This window comes from Colias eurytheme, chromosome 12 (genome assembly GCF_061535395.1).
Source record: "Colias eurytheme isolate Ceu_HAF_F1 chromosome 12, ilColEury1 Martin Lab GWU primary, whole genome shotgun sequence".
NCBI lineage: Eukaryota > Metazoa > Arthropoda > Insecta > Lepidoptera > Pieridae > Colias > Colias eurytheme.
In genome coordinates, this window is record NC_142991.1 from 10935351 (window position 1) to 10947900 (window position 12550).

At 33.9% G+C, this 12550-nt stretch overlaps 2 protein-coding genes across 2 annotated transcripts in view; one reads left to right on the forward strand and one right to left on the reverse strand.

The window, feature by feature from the left end:
• The window catches only part of fz2 (frizzled 2), a 30168-nt gene extending 20677 nt beyond the window's left edge, over nt 1–9491 (reverse strand). The window contains exon 1 of the mRNA XM_090107707.1: nt 9138–9491. The gene's annotated coding sequence lies outside the window, so the exon portion shown is untranslated. The remainder of the gene's footprint in view (nt 1–9137) is intronic.
• On the forward strand, nt 109–2924 carry LOC149904262 (uncharacterized). Its single transcript, XM_090108222.1, has one exon. It carries the CDS (start codon nt 609–611, stop codon nt 2922–2924), a length of 2316 nt encoding a protein of 771 aa, XP_089964348.1. The 5' UTR covers nt 109–608.
• Nucleotides 9492–12550: the final 3059 nt, after the last annotated feature.

Below are 12550 nucleotides of genomic sequence, written 5' to 3' on the forward strand. Positions count from 1 at the left end.
GGAGACGCGCGCCCAGCGGGCACCTCGTTAATATACTTAACGACTGCACATATGGGGTTCACTCGAAAAGCAAAAACTTACCCTAAAACATAAGACGTGATGTAGGGGAGAGGGGGGCAGTTTAGAACAGGGGCAGTTTTGAATTATTCGATTTATGAACGCATCCTTTACTGTTTTCGACCTCCATCACCTTTTTAATACTGGTAACACCGAACTACACATCTGTCAGTTGTCAACTAACGTCTATGTCAGTGTCATTTTGCGAAAATATTGCCGGTTACTTTGACGGAGACGAAAGTAAACAAATATTTTTTTGGTTAAATGCAAATTACTGAAAACGTAAGTATTATATTCGAGTTGTTATTATTTTATAGTGTTTCACGTATTACAGACAAAGTATTTACAAATATGAGATCATTGAACACAAGTTACTTTCACGTCCAAAATTTTTTATTTGTGAAGGTTGGTATTGGGGCAGATTTGATCAAAATAACTGGGGCACTTTTGAATAACATGTTCAAAACTGCCCCATACACATATACATGTAAAGCTGACCCTTTTACTAAGTAAGTAATTACATTTTTTACTGTCTTTACTTTACAGCCATAATGGTAAGAAATTATAAAAAGAAAAAAGAAAGTGATGTGATCGAAGAAGATGCCCAACGAGCTGTTTCATATGTTGTCAATGATGGCATGAAGTTGAGGACCGCTGCTACGATATTTAACATAAAACCGTCAACTTTATTTTATAGAGTTAAAAAATTTAAGAAAAACATAACGCCAAAAAATGAAAACTATAGCAGCAAACACACCACGCATCAAATTTTTACCAATGATGAGGAGCGTATGCTGGAAGGTTACTTTTTGAAAATGTCCAGTATGAACTATGGTTTAACATATTTACAGGGCCGAGAGTTGGCTTATGAATATGCAAGAGCTTTAGGAAAGTGCCCTGAAAAATGGTTAAATAACAAGTTGGCGGGGATCGAGTGGATGAAAAGTTTTATGAAACGGCACTCCAAATTATCTTTGCGAAAACCTGAAAACACGAGTCTTTCTCGCTCAACGAGCTTTAATAAACATAATGTTACTATGTTTTTTAATAATTATGAAAAGGTGCTGCAGCGAGACAATTATTCTCCAGATCGTATCTATAATTTAGATGAAACAAATATAATGACAGTTGTGCAAGCACCCAATGTCATCGCTAGAACAGGCCAAAAGCAAGTGGGCCAAAGTGTTTCAGCAGAAAGAGGGCAATTGATCACTATGTGTGGTATTGTAAATGCTCTTGGGAATACCATTCCTCCAGTTTTTATTTTTCCAAGAGCTAAAGTTCATGAATCAATGTATTCAGCAGGTCCAAGGGGATGCGTGGGGTTCCCAAACAGTCCTAAAAGTGGCTGGATGACGGGGCCTTTGTTTGTGAAAGTTCTGCAACACATTAAAAAAATTACTAGATGCACCAAGGAAGATAAAATTCTTATCCTCCTTGACAATCATGAAAGCCATTGCACTCTGGATGCTATAAATTTTGCAAGAGAAAATGGAATTACATTGTTGACTTTTCCTCCTCATTGCACACACAAACTGCAACCTCTCGATGTTGCAGTAAACAGTTCTTTTAAGGCGAAGATTGCAGTTGCTCAAAATGATTGGTTACTTAACCATCCGGGTAAAACAATTACCATTCATGATCTCCCAGGTATTATTACTCCTGCATATAATGCTTCTCATACTATCAATAACATAACGTCAGGATTCTCTGCGCCAGGAATATATCCGTTTTCAAGAAACAAATTTACAGATGACGACTTTGAATGTGCAGAAGTAACCAATCGGACTGATCCTGCGCAAGAAAGACCTTTGATTGTAGCTGCTGAAAATGTCGAAAGTAATCAACACGATGAGGTGTTATGTCAGGTTAGTGACTGTATGCCACATACTGCCAATGATAATGCCGCTCATGCTGAACATATGGACGTGGATGAACACGCAATAATAGAACTTCAGGCTGTAGATGAACCTCAAATTATTGCTCCTGCAGCATCCACAATCGACAGCGACGCCACTGATGCTGAAGATGTAGAAATGGATCAACATAATGTAATATCGACCACTAAGACTAATGATAAAGCTCCAGTTCTTGCTTCTTCACCGTCTGCAATGAAAAATGATGCCATTGTTGCTAATTTTGAGGAACCTGAGAAACCGATAACCACTTCATCGCAGCTTGCCCAATGTGAAAAAGCAATACTTACTCCTGAAGCAATAAGACCGTTTCCTAAAGCAGCTCCTCGTACTGGAAGAAAAGGAAGAAAGAAAGGTTCCACACGTATTTTAACTGACACTCCAGAAAAATGCGCAATAGAAGCTGCTTATCAGGAACGCATGAAACGCAAGCCTGTAACTTTTAATTTAGGAAAACGAGGAAAATCTACGCCTAAAAACACTTCGAAAAAATCTCAAAAGTATAAATCATTGCGGTGTGATCAATCAGACTCAGAATCAGATGGAAATATATCTTTGCATGACGATTCTGATATGGATGCAAGTGATCGTGGAAGCGATCCTGAGTCTGATAATGATCTGGTTCACGAAAATAAATCAATGCAATCGTTGAGAGAAGAAAATATAAATGAAAGTGATTATGTATTAGTCAAATGTCACTCTACCAAGAGTAATGTAGAAAAGTATTTCGTGGCTATTATAAAAAGAAAAGATGGAAATATGTTTTTAGTTTCTTTCATGAAAAAGAAGTTCTGTTATAAATTCTTTTTCCCTGAAAAAGAAGATCAATCTTTTGTGCCTATCACGGATGTTGTAAAGAAACTTCCGAAGCCATGCCCTACTGCAGGAACTTCACGAACAGCTGCTTTATTAACTTTTAATTTTGACTTCAGTAAATTTAAGATGGGTTAGGTACTTTAACCTATCTCATATTTATATTTAAATTTATTTCAAAGTCCAATATTTTGGTAGTATTAACTATCAAAGTATTGATGTGGTTTGCATTTTTAATAATTATATTTTGTGGTCATTTAGTTGTCATGATTGTTTATGTGTCTTTAAAATGTCATATTTGCTAAGTTACTTATGAATATTATGTTTAATATTGTTTCGCAATGTCCAATTTGATCTCGGTTAAAATAACGTGTTCTTTGTTCAAGACTGCCCCAGGCTGTTAAGAGTTTTATATAAGTTTATTTAATTAATAGTTATTGTAAGACATAAATGACAGTATACTATCATAATATTAGCTACAAATAACATAAATATATTGTTGATTATGTTCTAAGTTACATGGTTTCCATTTTATTCCAGTTTTTCAAAACTGCCCCTAGGGGTTTCAAATGTGCCCCATTCGCGGGGCACATTTGAACAAAATCGAGTTTTTTAAAAATTGATACTGTGTAACTATAGCAAGTCAAAATAACTAAATATAATTTTTTTATGTAGTATAAGCCCCATATCTTATATTAAAATAAAATAAATCTTGATTGGTCATACCATACGGGACAAAAAAATTTTTATTTAAAAAGTGTTCAAATGTGCCCCCCTCTCCCCTAATCTAATATTTTAATTGTCATGCCAGTGCAAGAATCCGATTACCGGAAAAAAATATAAACGCTTCATAGTTCAAATTATATTTTTAAAAGTTCCGCCGAAAAGACTTCTCCGAGTCGCTTTTGAACTTGTATGAGGTGTGATGTTTTTGTGGTGCAAACAAAATCGTAACTTCTACAGGAATCAAAGTACATACTGAAGTATTGATTCTTAACATAAACATTTATATACCTACTTTTATTTTAATTCATCTAGTTGAGACAATAAATGTGAATTCAAAACAACATCAAATAATAACACACAGCTATGTTTCTTTAAAAGTACTTTCGAATCATTAAATTTCACAATAAGGTATCAGTGGAAAGGTTCATGTAAGAAGCTCTAGTAGTAACACTTTTAGACTCCACGCCCATATTTTTTTTTTTTTTTTATAATTTTTTCCAACATGGTTGAAGAATAATACAGAAACCACAAATGAATTTAGTAAAAATCTCATATTATGTCTACTGGCTAAGTGCGTGACAATTAGGCCACTAACTCCTTAACCAAGTAGGATACATATTTCCACTACGGGAGGTTACACAAATTCCTTCAGCTTTCTTACCGTCAAAGGCACAAAGCCTGCACAAAGGGACCCCTGAGGGCCTGCCTGCAGTCAATGGAGTAATTACGTTGGCCTTTAAAAGTATCCAAAGTGACAACTACCTTCAAACAGGTTTAGGGAATGTTACTCTGATGTTTTAACGGTAGTTTTAAGAGTATCTATTATCTTAATATCATAAATGCTGCTATGTCTGTCATGTTTTGATGCAGATAGGCAGAACATATGGAAATGAATTTTGGTATTGTTGGATCCATCCAACGACCCATCGTTCAAAAGGACAGTCATCAGAAAAACATAGTTTTAAATATGACTTTACTAAATAGGGTGTTCAGTAAATGACGTCTCATTACCAAGTCAATAACACACGCAAAAAGCTTTTCGCGAACTAAAAGGCAGCGTTACAAAGTAAAGACATATCTCCATTTATACAGCGCTTCCTTAAACTCTGTACTGGAAAGAAATAAAAATTTGTCTCAATACCGCAAGCCGTTTCCGAGAAAAGCTCGAAAGACGTACAAAGGTTCATATTTTTTGTAAAACGGGTTCGGTTTGAGCGATACTTTAAATGTCGAGCGAAAATAATTCACGGTACGTCTCCTCAACATGTAAAAACAATGTGAATAAATTTGTCTGTCCACAAATCCTAATTTATTTACTCCTTGTAATGCTGCGTACACACGGCTTCTGATTCGAATTTGCGTTTGTTTTATCAATGTTTATTTTTGCAGAGTTTTGTTTTTTCTTAGGTCAAATAACTTGAAATTAAAGAAGAAAGTAGCATATTATAAAATTAATGATATTCTCCTAGTTCATCTTGAGATTTTGACGACTTCTTATTTACGTAAAATACATTACATTGATTAGATTATATTGTACCACAACTAAATCTAAACTAAAACGCAATAATAATACAACATATTATACAACACAACAATTACAACTGCTTACTGCACTTGCAAAATTAGCCTATGTGTTCTCAGCATAATCCTAATGTAAATGATACACGAATAATCCGACATTAAAATGCGTTTACAAATTAGTGAACAGCCATAAATCCAACAAACATATCTTTGTTCGGGGCGTGAATGGCCCACCGATGTTTGGCCGGTCAGTGAACTGTAGGCGCTAATTACTAATGCGTACCTGCAATTAGATGTTAGGTTACATTTTAAATTCTAGTGTTATCTATGTAATGTTAGTTTGTGCTAGTTATTCTTGGATCAAAGTATTGTGTGATATACAGTGTGTTTATAGGTTAAACCTATTGTGTTATGCGGATTTTATATGTATGTGTGTAATATATGGTAGAAATAAATATTGTGTATATATAAAGATTCGAAACTATTACAGTAAAAAACAAATACATATTAATAATGGACAATAAGTGTGGACAATGCTATTTTGATAAATGATAGTTAATGATTTTACAATTTTTACTTTAAAATAAGTACCATTCCATTTAACGTAAAATAGAGATTTCACTCCTCTTGAAACGAATGGATTCAGCCTCAGAGCTTGTGTCAAAATATCACAATGAGGAAAAAGCGATTTTTCAGTTTCACAGCATCCATTAGGATGACGCAGGATCGCATTTTTACTTTTAAGTTTCTTTTATAATTATTCATCATTGCGATAAAAATATGATACCTAACTAACTACCTATATTACCTATTTATTGGAAAAGTTTTAATAAATATTATTGTAGTAATCTTTTCATATACGCCCACGACTTATACGAAGAATTGTTCTTTAACTTCTAACAACATAATATAATCCGTTCTTTATTAATCATCAACCATACAATAAAAACCTAAAATAAATAAAGAATAAGACGAAGGACATTATAAAACCCACCCACGAACCACGATGTATTTTTATTTCCAGTACAATGTTAGATTATGTTATATTTATTTTTATTTGTCTAGCTCGCAATATACAGACATTGTTCAATATATTTCTTGTAAAGTGCTACTGTATTAGATTTACGCGACTGTTAAACAGTAAAAAGCTTCTCTGTTTTTATCGTTATTGCGATATATTTGCCAACAAGACGTGTTTAGTTTACGCATAAAATACTGTAAGATATTTTAATCTTATATATTGAATGTTTAGCTTGGAGAAATAAATCTAAGGTGATGGATTGGTCGACGTTATAGTTTTTAACGTTGTAATTCAAATTAAAATGTTATTACATTTTTATTCTATGCCATTTCGCATTTTATTGTAACGCTCGCGCCGGTCGCTGTCACTTCACGTTCACGGCAATCAAAAACAAAACTATATATATCTATGGTTTCGAAATTCAAACTTGGAATGGAATTTTTTAAAAAGAGATTTGAATTACCGCCACTAATGGAAGCATTTACAACATTATTTGTCTCTAGACAAGGCTCACAGCCCGGGCTCCAATAATAAAATAAATCCATTCAACTTTCCGAGCACTTTTCAACTTTCCACCGGTTTCCAAGTATTGAGAAGTGCTGTCAAGAAAATAAAACGCCAGTTTTTGTGGATTTTTGTACACTTTTTCAAGTGTATTTTCGAGTGGCTAGACAGATGTGATTTTGTGATAAACTAATTGACTACCAGCCTCTCTCGTCCACTTGCATTAGCGCATCGCAATGAAACTTGTTATTTATGAGTTTAGTGTTTATTGCAATTTGTATTACGAATACACACCAGTTATTATAATTTCATATTTTTTAATTAAGTATGATGTTTTATTTACCATAATAAAAATTGTAAGATACTGAGGAATGATTTTGAATTCAGTCCAGATATTTCCGTCTAAGAAAAATACGTGCGATTTTTTTACTTGACTATCTATAACCTAAGTAATTACATATTTAACAATGTGTGCTTACGTTTTTTTAGACAAGTCTTCCAAATTAATTCCAAACTAACGCGCGTACCGTAAAATTATTCACCACGCTTACGCACAAACAAATATCGTTCAGAAATAAAAATAAAAAAATGGTGGGCGTAAATACTTAAGTATAGTGAACGACCCCATAATTAACGCGCTTGACACTCGAACAATCTCGCGCTAAACACACGGACATACAGACAATAATAATAAATTACAACCGCTATGAATGCAAGCTTTCAACGCTCGCAGACGGCCATTTATTTGTGATAAAAAACCGAATTATTATAACATATTTGCTTGGTAAATGCAATGTCTATTTCGAGTGGTCTAGATTTAAGCTACTGCTAAGTATTTTCGTTTTATTGTTATTTCTATGTAGGTATATCTGTTACGGTACTATATTTTGGTTTAATTGTAAGATGCCTATTTAATAAATTACTTTAAATTGTTGTGTCTTTTTTTATGAATAAAGATTAATTAAATAGGTATTTAAAATTGTTTAAAAAATAATGATCATGTTAATTTATACTGAATAATTTGAATTTTTATGAAATAACTACACTCGGGCGTGAGATATGATAATATTTAAAAAGCATAATTGATAATAATTTGCATTTTTTTTTAATTTTATTAATGTCGAGAAAAAACAATCTATTTAGTAGGTACCTACCTATTAGGTAGGTATCTGCAGACTACATTGGTATACTACAGTCTACAAATGGAAGATTTGAGTGTGTGTATGTTTCAAATAAAATGCTCCGAAACTATTCGACCGATTTGAAAAAATCTTTCACCAGCAGAAAGCTACATTATTATTTTTTGTTTCCCATATTTTATTGTGATTAGGTATATACCTACTGGCTGAACTCAGCAGGAGTGCTTAGTTTCAAATATAATACGATTGTCTTCATGTCTAGTCATTGGTCTGGGACAGCATATTCCCGTCGGAGACAGAATAGCCGTCGATAAAAATGAAATCTGAAATACGTAGGTATGTCTGTTCGTACACCGTGTCCCGAGAGGGTTCCTACGGAAATTCTGCTTTTATTACATTTTAAAAGATGTCTGGATCATGGATGCAATGAGATTTCCAGACGTTCGTTAAAATCTATCTCACATTTTATTGTAAAGTTAAGATGGAAAATATTACACGTATTGTACAGATCTAAGCACAAGACACCATGTACTATAAACTTGTAGGTACCTACAAGTTTATACCTATTATCAAATTGAAATGTGATTAAACATTAATGTAACAATTAAGTACAATAATACCTACACACATTAATTTATAATTAAAAATAAACTAAACAATGCATTTTCTTCTCGTTTTAATCTTTCTTTTATAATCTAGGAACGAGGGTAGGTAAATACTGTTTTCTTTCCATCATAGCACATTGGTAATCTTCAAGACATCGAATATTATTTTTTCATACAAGCGTAGGCATTGTCGTATGACGGTATAGCACCGAAGAAGAGTCGTAAATAAAGACGTGAGTCATTCGGACGCTCGTTAGTTATTTTCGACTTGCAAATGAGAAAGTGCATCAGCTAAGCTATAGCTAGGTTAGCTTCAGGTGCCGAGTGCAACGCACTCCAGCTTACGTTTATTTCTTTGCTGCAACGAGTATCCGGTTGTTTCGACCATAAACTATTTTATACTTTTTCTTACGTTGACTTTTGCAATCCTGGCCAGTTGTAATGTTTATGTTCACACATTTAAATTTTATTCCTTTTTCGAAATTGTAGCGCTTTGCAAGGATTATAGATGATAATATATTATAATTGAATTATAAAGGTTTATTTACCTTCGGGCTATTGATGTAATATGTACATAAACTTAATTATAAATTCGATTGAATTGTACATACCTACCTACCTATGTAATATGTTAAACATTTGAAAAAGTTTTTACATAAACTTTAGCAGCAAATAAGTATAATGATGATATCAACTAAATGTTCACATAAAATAGAACTTATTAAATGCAATGTTTTGTACCTGGCTATCGCACGCTACCACTTATCGCCTCAAAACAAATCCTAGCGCCTTATCAAGCCGCACGTAAATACGTCAAATCAATACGATAACTCACCTCTTTAAGCGAACTCTGAATTAAATTCACGACACAACACAATTCCACAGTCACACTATCTCACCGTCTTCTAAAACACCTAATTGAAACCATGTTATCATTTAAAAGTATCGATCAGTCACACGCGTTTGGTTGGTCCTCCGCGACGCTTATATTTACAGATGACTCCTTTTTAGTTCCTGGAGATCGAACACGCGAACGCACTCTTGTGTTTTTTATTTTCTCTACAGGTAACGCTGTATAGAAGCGTATAGTTATGTCACTGATCAGCTGAGCGTATGTTTCAAACAATACACAGAAACAATGGTAAATCCAACACTGAACACGTTCGAATGCCGCGACTCGCGGAGAGGGACTGATTCGTCGAATGAGACAAGTGAATGAAGGGAGCGGCGAGCGCGGGGCGGGAGTGTGTACGGCTTTTCGACGCCACTAGATGGCGCTATGAGATCGCTACCGTGTTCCAATATTGTGTGAAGTGCGTGCCTTCCTATTCCTACGTGCAACTTCAATCTCCGATTCTAAATTAGGGAAACGTTTCCAAATTATCCAAACGGAACGTTTTATCAAATTCCTCTCAACCATATCCGAATTTAATTTACGCGAATAGAAGAATTCTTTGCGACGGAAATTAGTGTGTACATTGCATTACTTTGAGAAAATTCTGTTTGAAATCCAGTGAAGAGTGCTCGGTAAATGTAAAAATTCTGTTAAACTCGAGATTAGGAACCGTAATCACGAATGAAAATCGATTTAAGTTTGCGGAGGCTCTCTACATTGGTATCTGGAGGGTCGATCAGATAGAATTCATTTTCGATCGCACTCCCCTTGATAAAAATAAAGGGAGCGACATTGGGCGAAAGCTACAGTAAACTGTACGCCGTGTGGACGGTTTGTAGTTTTGGTGATTCGGCTCGCGCGGCGTATACGTAAAAATGGACAACGAAAAGTGCCGTTTACTAATACAATTGTATGGCGCTAATGAATTTTTGTGGAACAGCAAATCCTCCCAATACCACAATACCACAATAAATCGCTGAGGTATGATGCGTGGGTAGAAATCAGTAAGAAAATGGATATACCTATTCCTGACTTGAAAAAGAAAATGACTATACTTTTGGCGTCCTACAGAAGAGATGTTCGTGATGGATCGCCTGCCGCGCGCGGCAACTACGTTCAACTTAAAATATATCTACATATTGGCTCGCGCAGCAAATGAACGTCAACTCTGGTCGAACATTGGCTCGCGCGGCTGCCGCGCTTAATTTATACGCACCTTTAAAGCGTCAATTATTAGTTTGTTTTCCAATTTAATTGAACGGAAATGAGAATCGTTGTCAATGATGAGTTGTTTTATCTCGTAAAAATCTAGTTGATGAGGTTTTTTACTATTATTTTTATGATTGAACACCACGGCAGCTCTTCGGTACATAATATAACAACCACCACCTAACAACGCACTCGTTATGGTCAATAATGATTTTAAAGATGTTGATATTCATAAAATCGTAAAATCTTCACAGAGAAGGAAAATAGGGCCACATACATCTTCACAGCGACAGTATAAATAATTGTGTTTAAGTATATTCATTATTAATGATCCCCGAATATCGGTCATCGTTCAGTAATTGATTTAGTCTTGCGTGGGCACAATAAATCAGCGCGTTATCTGTCCTATCGCCTCTATTGTTTATGGCCAGCGTATCATCTGTCATATTCCATAGACAAGGGTTATTTACGCGCCAATAACGCATCTCGAAAACTTGTTCATTGGGCCGTTGTGCGTAGTGAACAATGAGTGTTATTTCAACGTTATCATAATATCTATTCTCTATGTATATAAGATAAAACAATAAATAATTAATAGGTAGGTAGTAAAATCAATAAAAATAAAGCAAAGAGTCAGTCAGATTTAAAGAACAGAGGCGAAAACTGACAACGTTCTGTAGCGGCCATTTTTTAATATTTGGTCCAAAGGGAAATCAAATTCGTGGCCTACTTGAGTCAGCTACATCTTAATCGAAGAAAAGAGAATAAGAAAACAAGGACAAAGAATTACAAAATTTTAATAAAGACGTAAAAATCGAGGAATTAAACAAATAAAACATCTTATTTATCATGTCAACAAAGTACTGTCTGAGAGAAAACACAGATTCTATTAGTGTTAGACATTAGTACTTTTAGTAGATACTATAATACTTAATAATTAATATGTAATACGTATCGTGTCACAGATTAACTAATCTAAATAAATAGCTTTGACCCTGCATTTAAAATAGTATCTACAAGATGACTTATTTATACAATAATTTAATTGAACGCAATACTGTGGGTATATTAAAACGTTAAGATAATTTAAACGACTGCTAATGTTAATTAATATTTTCATAAATAAGTGCAAATAAACCTCAGTTGACATAAGATAAGGCGCGGTTAAATGGCGCCATTTTATCGCAAGTCTAGACCGACAGGTTAAAAAACACGTTTTATTTACATAACTCATATTTATGCAAATTGAAAAAGTATTAACATTTCTCTCTATTTCTCTATAAATATTTCGACGAATATTTTGACCATCGTAACAATGCTGGGAGGAGATATTCACGAGATATTCGCCGAGCTTTGTTACTTCAAGTTATGAATAAAATGTATAAATTCATACCTAAGATTCATACATGCACTTATTTTATGGTCTGTTTAATAGGTTCCTTGACCCTTATATTAATGGTACTTTTAGGTAGAACTGCATGACTTCATATTATTTATTATTAAACACATAATACAGAAATAATTATTGAATTATCTTGATATGAATACAAACTTCTTTATGCTGAAAATCAATAACGAAATGTTGTATTATAAAAAGAAGCAATGATTGTAGGATTTAATATAAGACTCATTATTCGAAACACAATCGCAACATCCCACGATTCATTTAATGAATCCAAAGGTTTGTACTGTTCACTATGAATATAATATGTAGGACTCTTTCATACAATTATATGTAGTAGTGGAGCGCCGTAAGGTTTATACCTCGGAATCCAGGGCCAGTCAATGAATCTTAATATAAACCTTGAAAATATGTTTTTAATAGTATATAGAAAAATGTTAAAAAAAATTTTTTTCGCGCTCTCAATTTTTTTTAAAATATTATAAACAATTATTAATTTTTTGGAGTTTTCATTGATTTATATTAGTCAAAAGTCATATTTTAAAAAGAACAACTATTACAAACTTGAAAACTTGATCTTGGATCTTTAGGGACTGCAGATATACCGATGAAGGTCGGGTTGGAGAATAGAGGGGATAACAGCAGCTGTTCGGTATTGTTCATGGCGGGCTTAGATCATTAAGACCTCATTCACACGAGAGCTTTTTTAACGTCCGTTAAAAAAGCGTCCAAATAGAACAAA